This window comes from Falco peregrinus, chromosome 5 (genome assembly GCF_023634155.1).
Source record: "Falco peregrinus isolate bFalPer1 chromosome 5, bFalPer1.pri, whole genome shotgun sequence".
NCBI lineage: Eukaryota > Metazoa > Chordata > Aves > Falconiformes > Falconidae > Falco > Falco peregrinus.
This window is the reverse complement of record NC_073725.1, coordinates 22,266,348-22,293,887: the sequence shown is the minus strand read 5'-3', so window position 1 is coordinate 22,293,887 and position 27,540 is coordinate 22,266,348. Positions and strand designations below refer to the sequence as shown.

General features: G+C 45.6%; 1 protein-coding gene across 3 annotated transcripts in view; it reads right to left on the bottom strand.

Annotated features, from left to right (window-relative positions):
- The window catches only part of LOC101920115 (dual specificity calcium/calmodulin-dependent 3',5'-cyclic nucleotide phosphodiesterase 1C), a 372,306-nt gene that overhangs the window by 265,983 nt on the left and 78,783 nt on the right, over positions 1-27,540 (bottom strand). For all 3 annotated transcript variants that reach the window (XM_055805463.1, XM_055805455.1, XM_055805462.1), the window contains exon 2: positions 1,968-2,018. Coding sequence is in view for 2 of the 3 variants with exons in the window: in XM_055805455.1 (XP_055661430.1) it covers positions 1,968-2,018 (51 nt within the window). In the remaining variant the exon portion in view is untranslated. The remainder of the gene's footprint in view (positions 1-1,967; positions 2,019-27,540) is intronic.

Here is a 27,540-nt window from a genome sequence, read left to right as displayed (position 1 = left end):
TGCTCAAATGCTGCAGCCTTTTCTGCTATTCAGTCAGGATGTTTCTGAACGCTTGACCTGCACTCCATTGTTTGTTTGATGAAACATGGTTTGGTAAAGTAGGTTATAGAACTCTCAGCATGTATTTGGGCATCACCCATTTAACTCATGTTAGCACGGCACATGCCTCAGACATTTCCCTCCTTTCCACAACACAGTTCCCTTTCTAATTTTCCTTCCCATTCCCACGGAGTTGTCACCTTATACTGCTCATGACCACACAGTCATCATTAATGACACCTATGAGAAGCTAGCTGGATCATTAAATCCTCAAACTTGACTTGACTCCCAGATCACTAAATTTAACTTCTAACAATGAAGGTCTGGTTTACATTTGAATTATCTCCCTTCATTCCTATATTATGCCTCTATTTCCCAACCGGGCTTATCTAAGTGTTCCTCTCTGCATTGCATTTCTGTTACTGTCAAATAGCCTGTGGCCTTGACCTCACCTCCACACTTAATCCCATGCATGACCTATGCAATGAGGACTTGTAAGGGGGGTATCCCTGTGCTTTCATTCAGCTGACAGCCATCCGCCGGTCTGTTCTCTTCCATGTAATGCCAGGCACCCCTAAATCTGCAAATGAGGCTTAGCTGCATGGTTAAGAACCAAGATTAAAACAGGAACAGAACCTGGTCAGACCTGCACCCCTATACACATTCACCAAAATCAAGTTCTTACGAACGCCAAAACCTGAACTGAAATGTCAGCTCAGCTCCAAATGTCATGACACTGTGTTTGACCTACTGGTCAGGCAGTATTGCAGCATGAAGTCCTGGTAAGCCAGATATCCATGAACAAACCAGTACTTGGGCTGAAACTTCCAACTCAGTACCTAGTATTCAGGAGCCGTAATGGACAAAAAGTGGAGCAATAAAGACTTCAAAAGGTTTCCATTTAAATTTACACTTCTCTCCTCTGTGATTTCCTTTGCCATATGCATTTGCAGGGTTGAACCAGCCAGGACTGATTAATAAAGCCACTTTTTAAGCTTTACCCTCTACAACGTGAAGGAAAATAAACCCTAAATCAGGAATAAGGAATGCCAGTGCAATTATCTCTCAGTACTGTTCAGTCCGCTCCACCACCTTGTCAATCACTACATGCAACAGATTTCAGAGCCACTGACTGACGTTTCGCCTGCATTACGCACCTTAGCTACTTATGTGAGGTATGGCATGCTCAGAGTGCCATCCTGTGACTGTATGAAATACTGCACCACAGATGTAAATTATTTTGATGTTTCGATCTGCACCACACACGATGATGGAAAATGCCCCCCTTTTAAAGATGAGAAGGGCATTTTCCCCTGCTAAGTGATCACAAATCATCATGAAACTGCATGCATTATGAACAGGATTTCCTATCTTCATCCTTATTCCAACATATTTTGTCACATGTGTTTTTAATAATTTCACGTAAGTCAAAGTCATGGTCAGTTGGTGCTACATTACCAGATGCATCCCTTTGTTTTGTTCAAATTTGGGTCACGTTTCAAATCCCAAGCCATACCTTTTGTTCTTAACCTTGTTGTGTGAATCAAAAGGTAATGGAGGAGCTATCAGTGAGGTTTAATTACATTTTCTTGTACGCTACTTCTAAGTCTTAACCCACATCTCTTTGTAGCCACTCCAGTCAAATTCAGCTGGCTTTGCAACATTTATATTGTTATGGCTTTTTATGCTTGAAACAATAGTAAGGCCACAAAGCCTTCCATTTGTTTAAATTTGTATCAATTCTGCTCAATAAGGCAGAATTTCTGTAAGTGACTTTTCCAACTAAGTACGGTGATTCCGCAGTTTAGTACTGTAAATGAATTGCAATAACAGAGTGGACATAATGTGAGATTACAAGATTTATTACATGTGTTTATTTCTACAGTAGATATAGAAATCAACCAGGTAAAATGAAAAAGGCTACTTACGGGCAAATCGTGAAAGTGGTCGTGCATTTTTGTCACCTGTCTCGTTTGCAACTGAAAGGAGAAAATACAGAGAAATAAAAAGGGTTACATTTAAGTGTTACATTAATGATAATACCAACTCCCATGCATATAAAGGAGGGAAGACTGTTCACAGTAACAGCATTTGAATATATACGTATAGGTAAACACACAGACAGATATATAACACTTTTTTTAATGCCACCAAATATATTGTTTGCATGTTTGTCTGTCTCGTTCAGTTTGGCTTTCAGACTCAGCAGGGAATACCACAGGCACCTGCAAACATTGTCTTGTCCCACATAATAATTGAATCATATAATTGCCCCACATTCAAGCACTAGCCATTAACACTACATAGTAATAGATGACTGTAGTCATCCTTACAAATTCTATTTTATATTGGACTCTTTTCCAAGTCCTAAATAAAATGTCATTTTTCCTGATTGCCTTAATAGTACAGTAAGAAAAAGGTAAAATTATTCCACCTATATGAAGAAATGCACTAGCAATTTTGGAAGGCCAGAGGATCATTTAATAAAAAAATTAAATTAAATTTAAGGATCTGTGCAAAGGAATCCTCTGACATTTGGAACTGCACGGGGATTTCACCTAGGACAAAAACAACCCCATACAAATCCTGCATTCTTCTGCCTCAGATTCATTCTGGCATAGCTCTCAACATTTCTGTGACCCAGCCGGTATGCAGTTAGTCAAAAGCATAAATGACTCTTTGGGGTTCTCACAATATTAAACTATAACTGAAAGAATGGGAGCATTATCAAGGACAGGAATTACCCCCCATTACTTTTTATCTTTTATAGCTAGAATAATCACGAGGAACACATAGGGAGGACAGCATATCATAAGTGCACACAGACACCTTGCCAATTCTTTGCTTTCTTTAAAACTGCTGGTTTTTAGAGACAAGACCAACCAAGCTAAGAAACCCCACAAAAGGATGCAAAATATGACTAGAACAGAGACTCACAGGTTCCTAGCGGGATGTCAACTATAATGGATTTTTTGAAACCAGGAATGACTTTTGATAAAATTTAAATCTTCTGACAAGTCTTAAGGTTGTCAGTTTAAGTTAGGCTTTATTTAAGACCAATACCCAGTGTGACTCCAGCTTTCCCTGCTTGCTCTTCAATCTTGACCTGCTGATGAAGGTGGCTGTAGCACTTACTTTAGTGAACAGCGGGACTTCTGGAACTCACCGCCTCCTTTTGCTCCCACCAGCCAGTAGATGGCGCCCTTTAAACACCGGTGCCTCCCTATCAGCCTGGAGAGGTTGGCCGGAGAGGGGGGCCCTGAGGTCCCCCAGGTCCTACAAGACACCCTTCCTTGGCTTGAGTCCATCACAGGTACCTGCAGCATAAACCCCAGCCAAGTCAGGTCTCCCGGGGCATTGCATGCAGGGACATGGGAGTGACCGCACAGTTACACAGCTCCAGAGCCAAACCTGACTCTGCCTGAGGTGATCGCAGAATCACAGAATGGTTGGGGTCAGAAGGGACCTCTGGAGATCATCTAGTCCAACCCCCTGCTCAAGCAAGTTCACCTACAGCAGGTTGCACAGGATCGCATCCAGGGTAATGGCATGGTGAACGAGAGGCTGAGGCAACCTCCGTGGGGCAGGGATCTGAATAGTTGGACCCAGCGAGATCGAGAACCATGCCAGAAAACACTGCTACAGCCAACATGTAAAGGTCAAGAGGCCAGGCTTTGCTTTTAACTCAGCAATGACAGCTTGCATGGGTAGGCTGAGAGATCGCCTGCCAGACTGGTCCCTTCGGGGGTCCCAGGTATCTCCCCATATTGAAGCAGTGCCTGGGCAAATTCGTAACATGCAGCGATGTCTGAACTAGAGCATCAAGTGAGCTATTGGATCAGTGAGGAAAGAGCCTGCTAAAAAGGGCCTTTTAACCGCGCTGTTCTCTGCTTTAGAATATACCCTCCGCTCTGGGGGCAGATGGCACTCCCTGGTCACCATGGGCTTCAGCTGCACACAAGGTCTCACCTGTGTTTCACCCTCCAGCTGGATGTTGCAACAAGAGCACTCCACCCAGCATCTGTGTTTGGGCAGCTCAGCTCCCGGGCTTACAGCATCCAACACAACAAGTGTCACCAACCCCCTCAAAAATAAGCATTTTCCAGTTCCAGGCTGCATAGATTTGTTTTCAGTTGTCAGTGTTTTCCAAACATCAGATGGTGTCATATAAGGAGTAATGCCCACCCATCTGGCATACAGTGACATGGAACAAAGGTGCAGGTAGAACAGCAATGCAATGAGCAGGACAGAAAGCACTGGGGATGCTGAACCTGCATTACTAGCAAGACTCCCGGTACAATTGAGCTAACTGCTCCCCGGGAATTGTCTGGGACCAGTGAGGGGTGTGTGTAGGTGAGATCCCAGGTTTGTTTAGCCCTGCAACCAAAAGGGGAAGGATGCAGAGCATTTCTGTGTTCACTCTGTGTGAAAATCATAGAAGATTTTACTTCATGCAGTTTTTACTGCAGAAATTCTGCATATTTACCCTACGGCTGTCTTGTAGGGGTCTTTGGAGACACAGAGAACTAACAGACCTATGTATGGGATACATGGGAATGAAAAAAGACTTCTCCAGATAGCCTGAAATAGCCTGTTTTTATTCAAGTTTATGAGTAGTAATAAGCTTTTGGGAGAAAGCAGCTGAATCGTTGAGAGAACAAGTCATGACCCACACCAAAGATCACTTCTGGTGTTTCCAAAGATTCCCTGTACCGGTGTCTCTTCAGATATGCATATTCTTCAGCCACACTCTACCCTTGTGTATGCTGAAGTCTAGGCTGATTTTCTTCTCCGATTAGGAAAACTGCAGATATTTACTTCATTCTTCTAAGTGGGTGGGGCCTTCTTCCATTTCCATCCCACCATTTTTAATATTTTTTAATATATATATTAAAACGTGCAAATCTGAAGTTCTTTTCCATTCTAAGCTGGAAGCAAATAAATCTTGGTGAGGGGTACAGCAACATCCAGGTAGCTTGTAAGTAAATTTCTGTTCCTTCAGAAAGACAGCTGCAACAGGTAGGAGACATCATTCTCTAATCACCCCATTAGAGCAAAATATTCATGTGCTGTCTATGCTCTCCTGTCCAAGTAGACAGCAAAATACCAGATCTAGTCAAATTTCTTCCATTTCAGAAGTATCATGTTGTATCATAACTGCCTGGAAATCTCAAGAGCCTCTCATTGCAATTATATCTTTATAGGTATGATCAGTTCTTTGATTAATGTGGATCACTCAAATGCGAGTTCACTGGATGCCCGCTTCCTGAGCGGGCTTCATTTTTTTAATGTCTGCCCTGTTAAAAACTGTTTCCTACAGCTTGCCACCTTTTTCTGCCGAAGGTATCGGTTTCACCAGTACGCCCCCTCAGCCAATTTAGTTTTCAAAGATCCTTTGTCTAACTTCTAGTACAGTGCAAAGAAAAACATACCACTTCGTAGTATTGACTCATCAAGACTGACAAACAATAGCACAGCATCTGTATTTTGCCATTAAGCAGCTGAGAGGCTGAAAAAAGAAAGGCAGGTATTTTTTACCCACCAGTAAACACATTCTGTCAAGGAGAATTCTTTCTTTTTTTAATCAGCCAAAGGGCGGATGAGCTTAACAATATATTTCACACTGCTAGTAAATTTGTCTGTTGGAAGAGGAAAAGTACATTAGATAAGGCGAGAACACAGATAGGTAGATAACCTTACATTGGACATGCAGTCTGAATAAACTCTGCTCTAGGACTTTTCTTTCTTTTCCCCTTCATTGCTGCACTTGGAACAGCATTCCTGTAAAAAAATCCTTGGCTTGCCCTATATCTCCTATATAACATATCTCCTGGTAATCTTTTTCATTAAAACTCACAAAAGAGGATAACAGTAATGCGACTGCTGAGACAACTGTGTGTGTCTGCTTTTTACAAGCAAATCAAAGATCACCTCTAGAAACTCCAGCAGTTTTTGCTCTCAAAGACTATAAAGACATCAGATGTTTTAGAAAATTATCAAGCTCAATCTTAAAAGTAGCTTGTTTTTTATGCTTACCCATCTTATTTTAACCTATGGTTATCACCTATCATTTAATTTGTGTCAACTTATGTCCATTTGTTCTTGCACCAGCAATCCCTTTAAGCTGAAGTTACTTCTTTCTGGCGCTTAATCTTCCTCTGACTTGGGCATGGAAAGACTAACTTTCACTCTTCCATCATCATTTTGTGGACTAAACACACCAAGATAATCTAGTTTTGCCAAACAGAATAGGTACCTTCATATCCCCTCCTATATTTATTGAACCTCCTCCGTGTCAATTTATTTTCTCACAGATACTGTATGCAAACATTAAGAGGCCTTATTCTAGCCTGGTCACACATCAGTTGTGTGCTGTGACACCCCTCTCATACAATTAACAGACTCTCAGATCATAGCAGAAGGTTTTGTTATTAAGTCCTTATCTGCATGATCTTTCACTTTGCATACTGCTTCATTTCAGTTGTTGATAGACCCATCCTCTTGGTCACGTGAACCTCACAGGAGATATTCAGATCCTCCCCTGTACTGGCAAGGCATTGTGTCATCAGCAGCAACTATCAGCACTTTCCTTTTTTCTGAGTCACAGTCAATAACAAAATTCCTTCACAAGACCAATTGAACACAGGGATCTGAAGCACAATAGCACAGAAGGAAGGCTTTCCTGGTGGCTTTCTGACCCATTTAGAAAGTTCCTCATAAGAAAACCTATTCTTGGAGGATTTTAAGTCTAATAAGGAGATCAGAAAAAGCTCAGACCAAATGAATAATAGCTCATAATGAGGCAAATTCTGCTTCTGAGAGTTTTTATCCAACACTACATAAATTGCAAGCACATGAACCACACAGCCAGTGCACACATTACTAAGCCAGAGACTATTCAGACCCCTTCAGAGTCAGTCACCCAGGGTTTTCTAGAGTGCTGAATCCCAGGACCCCACAGGAAATGCCAGCAACCTCACATCATTTGAAATGCTCATGCTGTAAACATCAACAGTATAGGCAGTATAAACACACCCTATAAAACAAATCAGTAGGGTCACAAAGTTACAAGAATATGCAGCAACCTTTTGCTGATAAAAAAATACTGGATGATTTGACTGTCTCTCTGGACTTAAGGTTCTAATTAGTTACTACAATTAAGTAATAAATCAATTGGATGGATGGAAAAGGCACAATATGTGTCTCTTGGATATACCCTGAAGATCACAAAACACATTCAAAACAAGAGCTATGTTTCAAAATACTTCTGGAAAGGCAGGAAACCACTATTTTCACTTACAAGTAATAACCAAGAGCCACAAGCCATGCCACCCAGCATTTCCTGAAATAACTCCTAATGGATTTTTGTTGCTGCTGTTTGCCTGGCAACGACGTTGTACACCAAACATTGTCGTCCTCCATTAACTGAGAGAGGAACACTGTACATAACTGATGATTCATTTTCGTTATAAAAGGATTCTTACACTGTAGGTTATTTGCATCTGTGATGCGAAAGTTCCTTCTGCAGTGGAAAACACTTTGTTCCCTCAGACAACTGAAGATAGCTCCCACCTCACTCTGAAGGGACTCTGACTCCATGCACAGGTTTCTGAGCTTCTGTGTCTCTCCAACAGCCACAGAAATATTTTCCAAAGGCCAAGGTGTACCCACGGGGACTGTAACAGAGAAACAGGTGCAAAATATCTCCGCGGAAAGAAGCAAGCTATTCAATACTCTACTGAGCACCAGCCAAATTTGATTTAGAAGCAGAGATAGAAACACTGAACGTACAAACTCTGGCCCTATCGGCACCTAAAGACTGAAGGGGCCCTGATGCTGGATTTTGAAGATGAAGAAAAATAGGAGCAAACACCAGCAACTGCCTGAACCAAAACCACCTTCCTCGCACCAAGGCCCACGTTAAACATACTCCTGACTTCAAAACTGAGACACAACCTTGCGTGACTTATTCAAACTTTTAACATACATTCTGTAGACTGAATATCCCCTAATTCTCCAAGTTCACAGAATAATGGCTCTGGTCACACAAGCTCCAGGCCACTCTCATTCCTAACCTCTGCCGTGCCAGTTTTCAAAGAACCAAGAGCACAGCTGCTTTGCTTCCCTGGCCATACACACACACACGTGCCTCTGGCCCACCCAGTCACCAACAGCACGTGGCTACCCGAAAAGTTGTGAATCAGGAGATGAAAGAAGACAAACTATATAAACAGATAAAACTTTTGGCTTCTGGAATGTGACTTTTTTTTTTTTTTTTTTCTGTCCCGTCCCCAACCTGGAAGTGTCCAGGCTGATTTTCTACATTTAGCTGAGATTTCTTACTTCTGGCAGCCCTAAACAGATTGCTCATTGTAGCAAACCTACTCACATCTTTCTCCTGAGGGTAACTATATGCCTGAAAAGCTTGGCCTAGGTCATATATTTCTGCACAGTGAATCTAAGACAGATAGATAGAAATAACAAACCATGGGATTTTTAGAACAGGATCCTGCCCATATAGGCTACCATGACTTCCAGCTCACTTCATTAGAAAATACAACACATAAACAATAGCATAGTGACCAGGCACGTAACAATATCAGATATCATAGCAAGATATTCTCCTGATTGGCATACCCTCACCCACCAGCAATTCTCTGTCCTTGAGCTTCTTCACCCACTCCTCCATTGCTCATCATGCTCACCACAACTTGGAGCACTTGAGTGGAAGTACAGCCATCACTGGAGGAGCCCAAGTACGTTTGCCTCTCTCTCACGCTGCACCTCTTACCCTTTTTTAGTTACGCTTCCCCTGTACAAAGATCCGGCTACATTCCTGCATAGCTGAGAGGCCACCTTCCCCACCTAGAAGCAAGGATGCAGAACAAAGATCACTTGTGCCATTTCTTGTATTACTCCATAAGCAATTGCTGTTAGACAATGCCCAATAATCCAGTCTAACTAGGGCAGACTGGAATATAGAGGAAATCCAAGTGAAAATCTCCAGAAGCTTCTTACTTCAGTACTTTCCTTGAGACACCAGTTTTCTTTTCTCTCCACTTTTTTTTGAGTCTGGAAAAGTTATCTCTTCCTAGCAGAAGGATGGGAAACATCTGGGCCCTGGCATTGATCATCTTATCCAAGAGACATGTCCTCCATCACAAGGCTCTAAAACACAAGCTGATCACCCTGCACTTCTGGCCACCACCCGAAACTGACCACTGGATTGCACATGCTTTAGTCTGGCTCAGTTCAGCAGCTCTTGCATTTCTCAAATACTGGCTTGTCACTCATACAGCCCTCACATGTAGCCACCAATTATGATGTGGTTACACATCAAGTCACATCACTCCAAAACTAGCCTCCTTGTGCAGGTAGACTCTAAAACCATAACAGCTCCGCTTTCAAGTCCTTTGTGGGTTAGCAGAAACAATCTGTTTCCCTCAGGGACACCAGGTCAAGTCCTGAGGAAGCATATACTTTACTGAACCAAGCTCACAACTTTAGGCATTTACTCAAACACTGAACATCAAGTAAGAGAATACAGATATTCTGTGCGCTCCTGTGACACCATCAAGTCACTATCTATTTTATACCTCTAGATAATGGGATGATGTCTAAACAAAAGGACAAATTTCAAGTGACTCACAGTGGACATATTTAATGGTTCAAAGCTGCACCAGGGAAGGTTCAGACTTGACATGAGGAAACATTTCTTTACCCTGAAGTGGGCAGGCAGTTGCACTCCATGGTCATTGTAGGTCCCTTCCAGCTGAATTATTCTATGCTATGCTATCCTTCTTCCCATCTCCTCCTTTTCCAAGCAGTACAGGCTGAAGAAATCTCTGATGACATTTCTCCCCAGCCCTGCACTAGCAGAAGGCATTGACTGGGTAACCATGCCCCAGCCCAGACACTGGCTGTCACCTTGTGGGAAGCAGACCTGTGCCTCCTGATGGGGGTGAGAGCTCTGGATTGTCTCGAGATAACCAGACCACCTAAATAACTTTGCAAAAAGCAAGTGTCAAGTGCAGCTCTTGAAAGTCTTCTGTGCTTAGACAGTTGAGCTGGGTCTCCACAGGATGGCAAACCTCCACGTGTGACACTAGCGAGGCTCAAAGATCAAGCCCTCGGGCTGATGCAGGACATGCTCCTCAACTAAACGGCTGCAAATCCTTGGGAGGCGAGCAGTGCCTGTTCGTGTCCCCATGGGTGGCTTTTTTTTCCTTCTCATTTCCAGAAATGCCTGATCTGTTTCCTATAGAAAAACATTCTGAAACAAAAGATCTCAGAAGAATAGTACTCCATGAGAAAGAAGGTCCATCTGGCCCAACACGCCGTCTCCAAAGCAGCCAAGCAGCACTGTCCAAAGGAGAGCCCACGACCAGTGCGGGTCTACTTCTGCCAGGGTCCTAGAGGTGCTAAGAAGCCTCAATGGCTGGGACCAGCCTCTCTTGGGACCCCCAGTGCCCCCATCTCCTGCCAAGGGCGCAGGGGACATAGCTCAGCCTGGGCCCTTCAGTCCCTGCCCGGGCCATGCTGTAGGTGTGCCCGTGCCTGCCCCTGTCTCCTGGCTGGGCCTGGGCCCTGCCCTGCGGAGCTGCTCTCCTGCAGGGACCCCTCAGGCCTCCGTCACAGCTCGTCACGCAGAACTCCAGGCACAACGTGGCGTAACGCTTCTGTTCTGTTGTGTTGTATTCCTCACACTCACCACGAGTCAAATACCGACGAGACTTATTTCACTGAAAAGCCGGGGGGGTTCCGCTCCAAAAACACTTTCAAGGACATATAGTGCAAAGGTTACAAGGGGAAACAGGGTATTCTGTTGTTCTGAATCCCTTTCAGAGCCGATGGTCACAAGCAGTGACACAATGCGCATGTGCAGCCAGAGCAGGCTGACGCGTTCCTCAGTTTAGCTTGCAAAAGCATCCCTTGCCGTCTGGCAAAGGCACGGAGCTGCAGAAAGTAGCAGCAGGGACCCAGGCCAAGGAGTCCCCATTTCCTGAGTGAGAAGGTGAAGAATGAGGATCAGGACCAACCCCACATGAAAGAAGAAGAAGAAACGTGTGGCACCTTTGGTTACTTTCCAAAGTATGACAGGTACCAATCACAAGCACACTTTTTGTCTTCGGAAACGTGCTCCGCCGCTGTGCTTCTTGGCCAGGGATGCACGGGAAGCGCCCTCGTGCCTGCCCTGCGCTTGCCTTGCAGGCAGGGAGAGCTGACAAGGGGCAGCTCCTGATGGGGCAGCGAGCCTGGAGCCCTGCCAAGCAGAGGCTGTTCTGCACAAGCGAGAAGCCCTGGGGAAACGGAGCCGAGGGCAGAGCAGAGCTGGCTCCTGCCAAGGCTTGTGATGGGCAAGAGAGCCAGAGCGCCAGGGCACGGGGGTGCCTCGGAGGTGCAAGCGCAGCAGGCGAGAACCTGGCCGAAAGGGCTCGGAGGAGCCCTGACAAGGGACTGTGCTCGGTGCGACAGAGGACAACAAGCAACTCCTGGGGGGACCACACTGGGCCCCCCTCCCCGGGAGCCCCGAAAGCTTCCTCCCCCCGGGTGCGGGGCACGAGGGCCACCTTCGTGGAGCACGAGCAGCGGGCACCCAGCCAGAATGGCCCAAAGGAGCCCTGGCCAGGGGCCCTGCGCGGTGCTGCAGAGGCAGGCAAAAAACCCCCGGGGCGGGACGCTTGGTAGCCCACCGCGGGGGAAAAAAAGCCTTCCTCCCCCCAGCTGCAGGGCACGAGAGGCCACCTTCGCGGGGCACCAGCAGCAGGCGGTGACCTGGCCCGAGGGACCCGAGGAGCCCTGACAAGTGGTCGCGCTCAGTGCTGCAGAGGAAGGCGAAAAACCCCCGGGGGCCAGTGCCAATGTGCCCCGGGGGAAAATTCTTTCCTGACCCCAGGCAGCGCTGGCGGCTGTTCCCTGAGCATGTGAGCAGGACCGGCCTCCTCGTCCCGCGGGCTGGGCACGCCTCCCGGGAGATGCCAAGCCTCTCCCTCTGACCTGGAGCCATCGCAGGGGCTTCCAAGAGTGACCAAATGCCCCCGGCCCGAGCTACTCAGGGGGCAAGACTCCTGCTGGCACCTGATGGGACACCAGTGGGTGCTCCAAAGCTCCGGGACCCCTGGCAATACCGCTGCATCTTGTTTCTTACGGCTGCTGCCCCTGGCTCCACGGGGATGAGGACGGCGAGCCCTGCGGCGCTCCTCAAGAAGGCGTTCCCGTGGTGTTGCCACCGCTGTCCAGCTGAGAAGGCCCGACAGCCTCGGGCACCCCCAGGGGTGGGTGGTTCTTCTCCTCTCCTGAGGGGCTGCTGTCTGTTCCCCGAAGGCTGAAACAACATTTCCACCCATCGGATGGGCTTTGGCCGTGGCCCTGCCGGGAGCTGCCCTTGCAGCGGAGAAGCTCCAGCAGCCTTGTCCAGGCTCCAGGCTCCCTCCCTCAGCCCCCAGGGAATTCCATGATTCCCTCGAGGGCTCCCTCTCGGGTGTCTTCAGGCCGGTGCCAGGCCAGCTCTGGCAGGGGAACCCGGGACGATGCCCCTTTTATACTCCCCCGGGGCACTGTGACAGCGCGTTGCCGGGTGACGGCGCTGTGACATGGGGTAACACGGGGTGACACATTGCCCCATGCGCAGCCCCACCCCCGCCCAGCACCCTTGGGAGGAAGGGCCCAGGGGGCTGTCCCTGCCCTTGGTGGCCATGCACGGGGCACAGCTGATGGGTGTCCCTGACGCCTCCTCTGCCACTCGGCTCCCGAGGACAAACCCCCGGCTGTTCCTCCTCTCTCAGGCTGTGGCAGGGACCGTCCCTGCAGCCCAGAGCCCAGCCCTGTCACCGTCCCCTCTCTGCGCCAGAGCCAACGTCCATGTGGCCCTGCAGCCAGAAGGACCAGGGACTTGATCTGCCTGGGCACAAAGCCTTTTCCAGGATATAGCAGGAGATGGGTTCAGCAGCTGCAGGCTGGAGGAAAGCCAAAGTGTGACCAGAGCCATAGGTTGGGATGGATGGTGCCAACAGATCGCCATGGTAATAAGAGAGGCTTTGACAAGTGAGTGGAGGTTGAACTGACATGGTGGAAAGGTTGGTGGAAAAGAACCTAGAACATTTGGGTCTGTGCCCAAAGCACGGCCAGGCAAACAACATTTATAAACTGCAAAAATAGCCCATTGCTGCTGTGGCTGTCACATCCCCGTGTCCTACTGAAACCGAGCTGCGCAGCCCCTCTGTGAAACACACACATTGGCCGTGTTTGTACAGGATGTAAACGCGCTTCAGGCACAGGGTAGGACATTCAGAGCTCATCTGTCACTTTAACCTAAGAGTTATTTGCCTACCTCTATTTGTGGGAGGATGTTTAGATCTTACCTAAACCCTGGCAATTCTCCTTTTCCTTTAGGATTTAGCACTTGAAGTACTGAAAAACTAAGGAAGGTGCTGTTCTTGTTGTTTTGTCTGTTGGTGCCAAAATTGGTTTGTTTGTTTTCAAAAAAAAGCATGAAGGGTGGAGCCTGAGAGTTGTGTTAAGGGGGCTTTTGCCCATCAGTAGCCTGATTGTGTCCAGCTCCACACAGTCCCCACCAGCAGATCCAGCTCTCCACTGGCTGGGCAGCAGATGGACTGTGTGAGTGGGCTCCAAATATGAAGCCAGGGGTGTCAGTCCAGTCACTTTCAAAAAGGATGTCTGCCTCCCAGGGACAAAAGCATCCGCAGCTGCCATTAACTGAGCTTCCTTTTGGGAAGTTTCATGGAAGAAAGTGCCCAGTCACCCCAGATACTGAAAAATCTACAAGAGGCAAAACACTGTGTGTTGCAGTTCGTGGCACTGCCGTCTCTGGGGTTATGCTTTACTCTCCAGGCGTGTGAATAAAGGTTGATGAGGATTTGTTCAATGAATTCTGCAGGCATTTAGTCAAGAGGAAGGTTCTTGCTGGCAACGCTGATAGGGGTAAGGGGGTGGCTGGCCAGGTGGCCATCTGGTACTAAAAGGCAACTGCCATATGCATCTGTAAGATAATTGCCAAGAAGGACTGAAGATTCTGCTTTTTATACACTCACCTGAAGCCACCTGTGAATACCAGTGTGATGAAATTACTGATGATGTTATTCAGATACACAGGAACTTTTTTAATTAAGAAAGGAAATTATGAAAAACAGTCTTCTAACACACACAATAATGAGTTTGCAAAATTTGTGCAAGGAGTGCAGAGAGCTGCCAGACTGTCTTCTCAGTTAAAGAATCTCAACATTTTGGTGCAAGCTCAGTGTGATGAGACAGGCTCTTGCATGTGTCCCAATGTGGATCTGAGAGATCAGCAGGCAGAGCAAGACTAGAGATGAATTCCCTTGCCATGAGTGCCCCTCACCCAGAAGGCTTTGAGGGAAAAGACTTTAAGGAGCAAGGCCTTTCAACGACATGGGATTGATGAGGAAAAACCTACACTTTGAGTTACACTTCAAAACAAACTGGTAGACAGTGCATTTTAAGACCATGCTTCCCTCTCTGCTAAGGGCCACACAAGGCAAACGCATGCTGACACAGCACATCTTGAAACAATTAGCTATAGCTGTACTAACTGATTGCTGTACTGTGTGGGATGCAATCCTGTACCTTGGCCCCACCATTCATAAAGGCTGTGAAGGTCCTTGACTGAATCCCAGGGAGAGCACCAAAGCTGGTGAAGGGGCTGGAAGGCATGGCCTCTGAGGAGCGGCTGGGGACATGGGGTTTGTCTAGTTTGGAGGAAAGGAGGCTGAGGGGCGACCTCACCGCTCTCTGCAGCTGCCTGAGGAGGGAGGTGGAGAGGGACGTGCTGAGCTCTGCTCCCTGGAACCCACTGCCAGGGCGTGTGGGAATGGTTCAAAGCTGCATCCATCAGGGGAGGTTTGGACTTGACATGACGAAACATTTCTTTACCAAGAGGGTGGTCAAACTCTGGAACAGGCTTTCTAGGGAAGTGGTCGATGCCTGTATTGGGTTTGCGTGGCTAGGTTTTGGTATCGGGGGGGCTACGGGGGTGGCTTCTATGAGAAGCTGCTATAAACTTCCTGCATGTCCAATGGAGCCAATGCCAGCTGGCTCGAAAACAGACTTGCCACTAGCCAAGGCCAAGCCCATCAGTGATGGTGGTAGCATCTCTGCGATAGCATATTTAAGAAGGTGAAAAAAAAACCCTGGGCAACAAATTGCAGTGGGAGAATGAGAACATGTCAGAGCAGCAGCTCTGCAGACACCCAGGTCAGTGCAGAAGGAAGGGCAGGAGGGGCTCCAGGCACCAGAGCAGAGATTCCACTGCAGCCCCTCGTGAGGCAGGCTGTCCCCCTTAGTCCATGGAGGTTAATGGTGAAGCAGATCCACCTGCAGCCCGTGGAGGACCCCATGCCAGAGCAGTGGGATGCCTGAAGGAGGCTATGACCCTGTGGGAAGCCCACACCAAAGCAGGGTTTGCTGGCAGCACCCGTGGCCCCATGGAGAGAGGAGTTCACATTGGATCGGGTTTGCTGGCAGAATGTGTGACCCCACAGGGGACCCACACTGGAGCAGTCCATTCCTGAGGGACTGCAACCCACGGAAGGGATCCACACTGGAGCAGTTCATGAAGCAATGTAGCTCACGCGAACTCACACTGGAGAAGTTCATGGAGAACAGTCTTCCATGGGAGGGACCCTGTGCTGGAGCAGGGGAAGAGCATGAGCAGTCTTCCTCCCAGAGGAAGGAGCAGCAGAGACAATGTGATGAAACTGACCAAAACCATTCCCCGGCCCCCTGCGCTGCTCAGGGGGAAAAGGTAGACAATTCAGGAGTGAAGTTGAGCCTTGGAAGAAGGGAGGGGTGGGGGGAAGGTGTTTTTAAGTTTTGGGTTTATTTCTCACTATCCTACTCTGATGTGAATGGTAATAAATTAATTTCCCCAAGTTGATTCTCTTTGGCCTGTGACAGTAATTGCAGAGTGACTTCCCTGTCCTTATCTCAATCCATGAGCTTTTCATTCCGTTTTCTCTCCCCTGACCAGTTGAGAAGGGGAGTGATAAAGCGGCTTTGGTGGGCACCTGATGTCTACAGCCAGGGTGAAGCTACCACAATGCCCCAAGCCTACCCATGTTTCAGAGGCATTTAGACAATGCCCTTAATACCATGCTTAAACTTTTGGTCAGGCAGTTGGACTAGACAGGGGTCCTCAAACTTTTTAACCAGGGGGCCGGCACGTGGATGAAGTGGCAGGCAGTCATCTGCAGCTGCTTTGTTCCGCCCCCCCCCCCCCGCCGTGAGATGGGGGCAGGGGGGGTCTGTAAATACCAGGGGCCAGATTGAGGACCCTGGGGGGCCGTGTCCAGCCCACAGGTCGTAGTTTGAGGACCCCTGGACTAGACAGTCATTCTAGGTCCCTTCCAACTGAACAATGCTATTCTAACTAAGAACATGAACAGAGAAAAAGCAGCAGTTTCTCCCACTTTGTTGAAATTTGACAAAGAAAATTAAAGATGCCTTGCCCGAAGTGCACAGCAGTTAAGCAACTGGATTTCAAAAGGGTGTTTTGGCAGTCGAAGAAGTTACACTGCCAACAGAGCTGTTTAGAAAAAAAGGATGGATTCTAAGGAGGATGTGTGAAGGGCCCTACATAAGTGTTTTTAAAGAGTCTGTTTGTTTGAAAGCTAAGGCTCTTTCAGCTTGGGTGCCTCTTAGTTTTACCATGAAAACTTACTATTTCTTGGAGGAAACCAGGACTTGTACAAATTAAGTTGAAAACTCAGCTTCCTATTTAAAAATGCCTTTAAGGAAAATGTACAATCAGACCACAACTGGGCAATGGCATTAGTTCCTAAGTTAATCTGAGATGAACACCAGTTCACAAGGAAGCTATCTACTTGATTGTCTGATTTATAAAATGTCAGCTGGTATGCAAAAGCTCAGATTGAAACCCATGCTACCAAAACCTTTAAGACACCTCTTTTGCACATTCTCTAACACTTCATGAAATGAGCTTGCATACATGTTACCAACTCCAAGTCAGCACCAATTCTTTTCATAAAAATAACCTGCTGTGATGCCTGAGTAATCATAGTTAAATTATACCATCACTTACATACAGTTCTGTAACAATATTCGTCTAGAGGTTCTGATACAATAGAGCTTCTTTATGTAATAGCTAACATTAACACACTTCAATAAGTAACAAACACTTAGATCGATATACTTTTCCAGGGGAAAATATTTTAAACATTGTACATTAGTATAAATAAAAAGGCAAAAGCCCTTCAAGTCTGGAGGAAGATTAAAAAGTGCTTCTTTACAAGAGGGTTTTCATCCACTCTTACTTAAGTCAGCTGGAGAGATCTGAATAAAGCTGTAGTTCCTTCTCCCACCTTACTCTGATCATTCACTGAGATCCCATGCTTAGTACTGTTCCCAAACAGTTTCCACTGAGGCTGGATCAACTGTCAGATGCTACAATTATTTATAAACTTAAGCTCCTAACCTCTCCTGTCATTTCCACATCCATTTTTTTCCCTTCTTAATAATGCAGGAATCATAACCAGAAATAACTCTCCAGTCCATTAACAAACTAAACACAGCACAGACTCATAGAAGTACACAGATGACTGTCATTACATCTGCCTTCGTATTACCTCAGCACAGTAAAAATACCTGCCCATAGCAGATATTCATGTTGAATTTATTAGCATTTTCATTCCAGTAAACACATTATGAAACAATGTTATTGTGGTAGGAGGAAGCCAGCAAGGAAGACTGCTTTGCTGCTATATTAATACCTTATGTCATAGCACAATAATCCTGCGCTCTACAGAGTCTCAGACTGGTCCATTGGGGAAATTAAAAAATAATAAAAAAAAGTATATGGCTTTAAAAGGCTTGCAGTATTGGGTCAAAAATGCCACAGACATAGTAGCAAATCCTTGAAATAACATAAACCTACCATGCTGGTCCCAGTCTATCAAATCCACATTCACCATGGGCAGACCAGGGCTCTGTGCTGTGCCTGGCTAATTCAACAGCAGGGCACCCTGCGTGGCAGAACTGGTAATCCTCAAATGTAGCGTTATAGAAGATGAGACCAATGGTACAGAGGCTTTTGTTAAACTCAGTGTAAGAAAAGGATTGTACCTTCGTGAGCTTCAAAAGAATTTCTACAGAATATTCAATATTTCTGCAATTACTTCAGGAGATAGTTTTAGAGTGACTCCTAACAGAACTTTCAGATGCCTTTAGGAATAATAAAGGACTCCAGCAATCTCTCTTCCACATATGCAGTGTCTAGAAAGCACACCTGAGAAACAGAGGAAAACTGGAGTGAGGAGGTGGGAAAGTCGATAACATTATTCAGGGTAGCAACTCTCATTCAACCAGATCAAGCCTGGCACAGTGTTAGCAGAGGTGTGGAATAGATGCGAAAGCCCCAGACATTTTGGGCCAGTGGGTAACACTATGGGATATAAACGAGAAGATTGCACTCATTTTTTTCACAACACAATAAAAAGTGACATTAAAACTATCAAATCCACCAGACCAAAAAGATTTCCATCCTACTCAAGTTATGAGAGGGAAAAATCCTCTTAGGAGACTGAAAGAGATGTACTTTCTAAACATGAACACCTATTGCTCCCAGGCCTGTTGTTCAAAACTTCTGTCGTCAGTTTATTTTCTCCCATGGGTCTCCTCCAATTCAGTAGATGTCACTTCAGTGAAAATCACAACACAAAGCTGACATTTATTGAAGACAGGCAGGGCCACATAAACTCTGCGTGGCACCGCATACAAATCTAAACATTATCCTTACTCACAAATTCCCATTCAGTTCAGTGAACGCAGAACTGCCTCTGAGGTGTGGGTATGATACAGAGAAAATTCTGCTTTCAGTTGCACCTAAGAACAGGCTTGCAGAGGTGCAGGTGGGAAGCCTGCTAAAAACAAAGGGGTTGTGTGGGAGTCAAGGAAAGCAGAATTTGCTTTCCATCACCTAGAAAAGGAGCATCTTTTCTACCGCACAAATTACACCCACCTTTAGAACTGCTGCTGCTTAATTGCAGTTCCACTAATTTACAGTTTTCTGTGCATCAATGAGCCAGTTCTATTCAGAGAGAAAAGCGGTATCACTGCTGAGAGCTCAAGCTAATTTTTCTGTATTCCATCATAGGGGGGGGGGGGCGGGGGAGGGAAACAAAAGCCCTCAACAAGAAGAGAGAGAAACTGTTCAGTTTCATCGCTCCACTACCATCCCATGAGGTTCTGTTTTTTGAACATACAATCAAAAGTATATTCTAGGTGTATCCAGATTCAAAAGTACCTCCTGCAATACCACGAACCTATGACGATCCCCCACCGAAACACACCCACAGCTCACCAAGTACCAGGGGTGTTCCCATCTAGGTTGTCAGCCTATTAAGGAAAAGGATGACATCACATTGTGAGCATCCAGACCTTAACTCCTCTAAAGGTCAAGAGCATTTACGTCCATGCCCTGACTCCTACATTCCCAAGAGAGATTTCAAAATGTTTGTGTATTTCCTGGAGTTCACGGTTGGTGACCATGTAGCAGATGCCAAGAAAGGCCACCAAAGACTTGCAAGCCCTGTGTGAAATAATTTGTGCTGCCCTTTGCATAATGTTTCATAATGCTCCTTCTCCAAATCAAAGGGGGTTTTCACGTTGTCTATCATAGCATATGTCTCCAGCAAGAACCAAATACAAACAATGTGGTGTTTCGCAGTCTAGGACATAGTTTTTAAAATGCGGTTCCTGGATTTTGCTACACTCAGGCATCTGGCCATCCATTGTGGTAATAACTATGTGGAAAGAAAAGGCTGCTTTTCATACTGGGAGACAACACAGTATTTTCACAATTCACAGGGCTTCTGTATCAGGAAGAAATTAAAAGGACGTGAATCAACTGGCAAAAGCCCTCATTTCCTCACTTGGTGAGGCCTCCCCAGCAGCAACCCAGTGCTATCTGACCAACAGCTGCTCCCACACAGGGCTCAGCCCCTCTCTCCACAGCTTTTGGAACACCTTTTACCCCTCTTCTTCACCCCTGCTGTCTCCTGGCAACATGTGGAGCAACTCAAAATGTTTTGCTTACAACACAGAGAAAAACAAGCAAAGAAGAAAAAAACCCAGGGGAAATAAATGTTGCCACTGACCAGAGAAGCAGACCCAGGAGAACTGTGTTCCCTCTGGCAAAAAGCCTGTGGACAGCAGCCCTTTGCCAGCCCCCCTGTGCTGATGCACCATGGCTGGGGACGCCCCTGGCTCAGCAGGACAACAGGGGCTTGCAGGGTGCCCACTGGCTGTCTGAGGGGCTTTCTGCACCCTTGGGCAGGCTGGGCATGTGGAGGGACTGGCAGATCCCCTGTTGGGGGGCAACGGGGCTGTAGCCCAAGGTGGTGGGTGGGCAGAGTGGGCAGCAGTCCTGGTGGCCACTCCAGGCTGGCTGGTGGCTGTGCCAGCCTGCCCAGCAGCTCATGCTTGGCAGCTGCCTGGGAGGGACCACCCTGACTGTGTTGCCTAAACTCCCGAATGATTGAATTCTGATTCAGTGTTTAATCACACATTAAATCTGTGCACAAAGTTTAGATCAAGCTGACCCTCTAATGTCATCAAAATTGATGGATGAATGGATCAAGGGAGTCAGCCTCAGGAAACCAAGACCAGATGGAGAAAAGAACATCGTTACCTAAATTACGCAAAGAGAAGCCTCCAAGTGAGAAAGTTCTGTCCGCAAGAGGAGGCAAGCTGACAAGATGCTGCAATCCACAGAAAATTAGTTGAGAATAGGACAAAGATGATTGTGGTAATGGTAGATCTTGACCTCCAACTCAAATAGCCCCCCCCAAAAAGAGGGCAAACCCTGCTTGGGAAGCATGTGTCATTAGTAAAAAGTTTCAGTAGTGCTATCTGAGGATGTGCACTAATTTGCATTAGAAGCAAGAAACTTGTAACTAATCCTGTGCATGAATGAAAATGAACACATAATGTACTATGAATGTGCAAGTACTCTGTTGTATGTAACATGCACCCTCAAGTAACTTGGTGTGCATGTTAAAAGGAAAAATCCCCCATGCACCCAGCACTGCAATAAACCCATGCTGGCTTTCTAAACTGTCATTTGGTTCGGAGAGTTTTCCTGCTTGCAATTTTTGGTAACAGCAGAGCTCCCCACCAGGAAAGCTGCTGCCAAAGTGGAAGGCTGCAAAGAGAATCCCTCCCCTCCTGAGTCTCCATCTGGTGGGGTCCCTCAGACAGCATGTGGAGGAGGGCATCAGCAAGCAGGATATGCTGTACTTGGGAGGAGGAACAAGCAATAGTGCATTATTTGAGACTTTGTAAGGAGAAATACTAGGACCCCCATGGTGCTGACCTCTCAGGACTGCTCCGGGATGTCACAGGAAGGCTGCCACACTGGTTAAAAGCACGGACTACTATCCCCTGCTCCTCTTCCATGTGAGCACCATGACATGGTAAAGCAAAACCGAGGCAAGATCAAGGAGAACTTCAGAGCCTTGGGGGCACAACTGAAGGGGACAGGTGCCCAAGTGATCGCCTCTGTGTTGCCAGTCAGTGATGTGGGTGTAGGCTGAAGAGGTCTTCAGATACATAAGCGGCAAGCAGAAGCACAGGGAAGACACAGGCCCATTGCTAAACAGGGCAGGGAAACTAGTTCCTAGTAATGCTGACAAGGCAGAGATCTCTACCTTCTTTGCCTCTGTCTTCAACCACATAAGTAGACCCCTGATCACAGGATCAAATAGCCCCAACATGTACTGGCTCACCAGTAGCAGAGGAAGGGTTGGTCTGCAGCCTCTTCCAAGGGCTCAACCCACACAAATCTGTGGGCCTGGAGGGAATCTACCCCAGGGTGATAAAAGAAGTAGCCAACATTGTTGCAAGGCCACCATCTACGATATTTGAAAAATCGTGGAGATCGAGGGATATCCCTGATGCCTGGAAGGGGCCAAATGTCACACCCATCTGCAAGAAGGGACCAAAAGAGGACCCAGGAAACTACAGGCCCATTAGTCTTAATCCATTCCCTGGGAAAATAATGGAACAAGTCCGCCTAGAAACTATCACAAACCAAATTAAGCAGGTGATGGGGAAAAGCCAGCACAGGTTTGCCAAAAGCAAATCACACCAGACTAACCTGATCACCTTCTACAGCAAAATAACATCTTGTGTTACATGGTGAGAGCAGTGGGTGTTGTTTACCTGGACAAAGCATTCCATGTGTTTTCCCACAGCCTTCTCCTGGCCAAGCTGGCAAGATACAGACTGGATGGGTGGTCTGTAAGGTGGGTAGAAAATCGGTTCACAGGCCATAATCAGAGCACAGTGGTCAATGGTTTTTACTCAGGCTGGCAGCCTGTTGCAGGTGAGGTCCCCTAGGCATCAATACCAGGCCCCATGCTGTTGAACATCTTCATAAATGATCTGCACAATGGGATTGAAAGTACCTACACCAAGTTTGCTGATGACACTAAACTGGGTAGTGAGGTGGACACGTAGGAAGGAAGAGCTAGCTTACAGAGACACCTGGCCAGGCTGAAAAAGCAGGCTAGCAAGAAATGTGTAAAGTTAAACAAAGAGAATTGCTAAGTCCTGCACCTGAGACACCATAACCAAACATGCAAGCCCAGTACAGGCTAGGATCTGTGTGGCTGGGGAGCGGCCTTGCTGAAAGGGATCTGGTGGACAAGCTGAAAGTCAGTCAGCAGCGTGCTGCTGCAGCAATGAAGGCAAATCTGATCCTGGGCTGCATCTGCAGGGACATTATGGGCAGAGATGGGGACAAAATCATCCCACTCAGCACTTACCAGGCTGCACCTGGAGTACCATGTCCAGCTCTGGTCCTTGCAATTCAATAATGCAGACAGAATGGAGAGGGTCCAAAGAAGGGCCATGAAGACCAAAGGGCTTGGATAACCTGCTGCGTGAGGACAGACTGAAGGATTTATCTCCTTTCTACCTGCAGAAAAGAAGGCTCAGGGGTGACCTCATCACAGTATTCCACTACTTGAAGGGCAGCTACAAAGAGGATGGAGGCTCTCTTTACAAGGAGCCAGATAGGGTAGACAAGGGACAACAGGCAGAAGCTGCACCAGGAGAGGTTTCATCTTGATATAAGAAGTTTTTTTACTGTAAGAACAATCTCTGGAACAACCTCCCCAGGGACATGGTTGAGACCCCATCACTAGAGGTTTTCAAGATGCAGCTAGACAGGATTATCTAGGCTCCCTTTCTCACAAAAGGCTGGACCAGGTGATCTTTCTTTTCCAGCCTGAGCTGAAAAAAAATAAAATATCCGTAACACCACTATGCTTGCAGTAACAGCCTCACTGTACCCACAGCACAGCACAGGAAGTGGCAGGCGTTTCCCACCCACCTAACCCTCTGTGTTACCTAAGGTCACATTCTTCCCAAGAAAATAGTTAAGGGGAGGACAAAAATAGCAATCATTTTTCAGGTCCATAAAAGTAGACTGGACTTTTAATCTCGAGGCTTTTGTGAAGCTGCCTTATTATGACATAAGCAGTATCCCTGGATTCAGGCCAGGATGTAGGCACAATAATTCAGGAGGAAATCTAGTCTTAAAACTTGACACCCTTAAAAACTTCCAAAAAGCAATTCCAAGCAGTCCATTTCAAGGTTTCTTGAACTATCACCAGTTTCAGCTGCAGATATTATCAGCCACAGTAGGATTCAGTCTCCCAGACTAGAACTGCAGATGTAACTGATAAATACATGAACTTGCTCTGTCCTTTCAGTCTCGAGTGAGACATATCTGATGTACTCAGCTTAAGTATGTTTTGAAATACACCTTAAGGTGCAGAATTTTCAGCAAAGTTTAATAAGAAAGCTGAAAATCTTACAATCTGCATAACACAAGCAAATAATTTTTTCTTTCTTTTGATTTCTTGTGAAAGAATCAAGTGATACAACCTTGTTGGGTAATCATTGTGTATTTTGTAGCTCTTTGTTTTACATGGAAACTGCACAAATCCCCCCTTACTGTAATTTGATGTGACAGCATAATGTAATACCACAAGAAAAATCTAGAGTCTCAGATTTCTAAATATAATCAGTCTGTTCCTTCAATATAAAAAGTCACATGAGCTAGTTCCAGATGGTGACATTTGAACAAGCAAAGTATTAGAAATCATGAACTTCAGTGAAGCACGCTGCAACCTGGATTTAGATTGGTCTCTGCATGTATATGAACACTAATGTACACATTGAACAGGTTTAATTCAGAATCAAAAAAGCTAAAACCCCATCAGCCTTTAGACTGCTTTTGTCCCTTTCAAAATAACACCATTTAATCAAAGTTTATAAACTTATTTTTTACAGTAGGATTTTTTAAAACTAGGCCGCTTTCATATGGCTTTATTCGCATGGGTACAACAGGGTGATAGCACAACTAGAAGCCTGAAGCCAGCCTGGGTAAGTGTGCATGCAGTTTTATAAGCATTCACAAAGTCCACCAGCCACCCATGGAAGGTGTCTGTATAACTCCACTAGTCCTCTCTAAAACTCCCAACCTGCCACTGATCTGCAGCATCCATAGTCAGCATTCCAGCACATACCATATTTAATAGCCTTTGGCACATAAAGTGTTTCTGTTTGCAAAGCACCAAGCTATGCTACAGTCCCAGAAGCAAAGCTACTGCACAGATTCTTTCTTCCTCAAATTTCACTAGCATCCCCTCATTTACTGGCGAGGAACAAAAAGTTTCTGGGCCCCTGTTTAAAGAAGCAGTTTCAAATTTCCCATGTATTCACCTTCCTGAGGTTTTAAAATATGGTAGCAATTTCAGGGGTTTCCCTCCTTGCCATGTTGTTTCCTTTGCAAGAAGGATCCAGACCGTAAAGCTTTGCCCTGTCTGATGTTCTAAAATGCTGATGAATAGCTGTGAGGTTTTAGAGACTGTAAAACTCATGAGGCAAGAAAAGTACCCATAAAGGGTAAAGGCCAGGAATTCTCAAATTATGCAGTATAAATTTCAAAATATTTCAGAACATATGCTACTGGACTTTGCACTCACCCCCTTCTGCTCTCAGAGTTGGGTTCTGAACACTCCTGAATAGAAAAAGACATTTAAGGGCTTAAACACTTTATGAAAAAATAAAACCAACTATGTTGCATTGACTAAAACTTAGACCCAACTCACAATATATTCTGAGCTAACAATCCAGAAGTCTGAGACTTTAACCTCTGAGCAAATTTAAGTATTGCAAAAATGGGCAGAAATGTGTTATGCATTGTGCACGTCATCTCGTGACCAAGTTGTGCAATGGAACTCTGGCTCAAACAGAAGAATCATAGAGGACAATGACGAAACCCAAAAATACATTTTCACAGTTTTGAACATATCTGCTTCCATTTGGGAAAGCATACTGGAAAATAAAGCTGTAGGAAAACCACGTCTGAACTCAGCTGACAAAAACAGAAGTTCTGACAGGATTTATAACTTACACTTTTATAAACAGAAAAATCTTTTCTTCCTAGAAGAAAATCAGCTGTATTTACAAGGCTAAAAACTACAGGCTGAAGTAACTCTGCACACAGCAGAGTAATAGCATCCATGTTTGTCATGCCAGTTGCTAGATTTCCTCTCAGTCCACTAGCAAATGACTTGCTCTGCAGATAGCAGGTAGTCACTGCAATGAATCTAAATACTAACCATTTCATCTATGAATTCACGGAAGAAAAGAGAGATCAGGCTAACACAAATTAGTTGGATTCTTTTTAATGATTTTACAGGAAGCGGGTCCAAACTCTCCACCACACTCAAGTCATTAGAAGCATGACAAATGTTTTTAGTTTCCAGGTGATGCCTTAATGAAAACAAAGCAAGATCAATATGCACTTTGATATAGCACCACTTGCTCCCTAAATTATACTTTGTAATTGGCAGAATGATATTTAAACTTCACCCTTAGCAAAGTTACCAAAAGACGTCAACTACTGACCAAGGAAGTTTCACAAAGCAGTCAACAAGCAAGCATCACACAGCTGAATTCCTGCTCTCACCAGCAAGTTAGCATTGCACCCAAAAGAAGCAGTCCTATCCTTTCACCTTCCATTTATTTCCAAACCTGCACCAAGCTCTTCCTGACACTGGGAGAAAAGAAAAAACACTCATTATATCCAGGGTCGATTCCTAACTCTGCTGCTTGACGCAGCATCATCTGCAGTGGCTGCAGGTGGTGAGGATGCAAAAGCATGTATCTAGTTCGAGAGAAATGGCAGAACTACTTCCAAGGGTATCAGTGGCTTGAAACACCTCAAACTGCTGAAGAAACTTTGGTCTGACTGACTTCTACCAGTTGAGGGAGGGGGGCAATACTCATAGTAAGAACATCCACTGTCACACTTATCACACTGCCAAATAGACAGGACTAGAGGAATGAGAGGTTTTTAGCTTTTTTTTTAAAGCACCATTGCTGATTGTTTTGAACCATGTGAACTCTCCCCCTGATGTCCCATGAAGCACTTAGTTTGTAGATATTAAGCATGCAATTCTTATTGCTTTTTGATATGTTAACTATCTTCAGCTTTTATTTTTGTTCAAATACTGTGTGACACTTCTTGTACTCTAGGCAGCCAAAAGTCTCTTGTCACCTCCCCTCTCACACCCAAAACCATAAAAAGCCTTGCTCAAAAAAAAAAACCACACTTTTACAAGGAAGGGGGAAAAAAAAAATTGCTTGCTTTTTTTTTATACATCCTTGAGAGACAAAAGGAGGATATACAACCATGTGTTGTCTTGACAACAGGAAAAAAGTATATTAGTAAGTACCTCTCTGTTAAAGTAGAAGGCTAGAACTTGCAGAGTGCTGGGAAATGAAACAAATTGTGGAATGCTTCCACAAAAAAAGTACATAACCAGTACCTTCCCAGGGAAACATCACTGTCTCACAATTCTTATCATTAGAAGTGCTTAACCCACTCCTTTTGTCCAGTTCAGTCACTTTTCCCTTCTTTTCAAATTACTTACATATTTCAAAACCATTACATGCATGTCCCTCATTTTCTCTTTTCCAGACTATATAATTACACATCCTACCTTTTTTCCTAAAAGCATATCTGCTAGACCTGTAGACTGCAAAAGCATCTGTGGTGTGAGGGGGGCATCTCTTCGGAGCTAGATATCAACAAGTGCAGTATAGTTGTCCAGGCTCCCTTTGTAGTCAACAGAAAATGTCACTTCTCAGGCATGATTCAGCTCAGCTTGAGACTGATGTCTAAAATAGGTCAGATGAACAACACCCTAAAAGAATCTATTTCCCTACATTGATTATAAAGGAAGCCAACATGATTACATCTGATGAGGACACTATAAATTAGGTGAAATCCTGCCCTGACCCGGTTTCATGTGCTGCTTGTACAGATTGTGTTGGAGGTTTTCTCCTTGAAAATAACTGGGCTGTGTAAAAACCACCAGTAATATCATGTGAGGTTATACCTACAGCACAGGAGCCACTTGACATCAG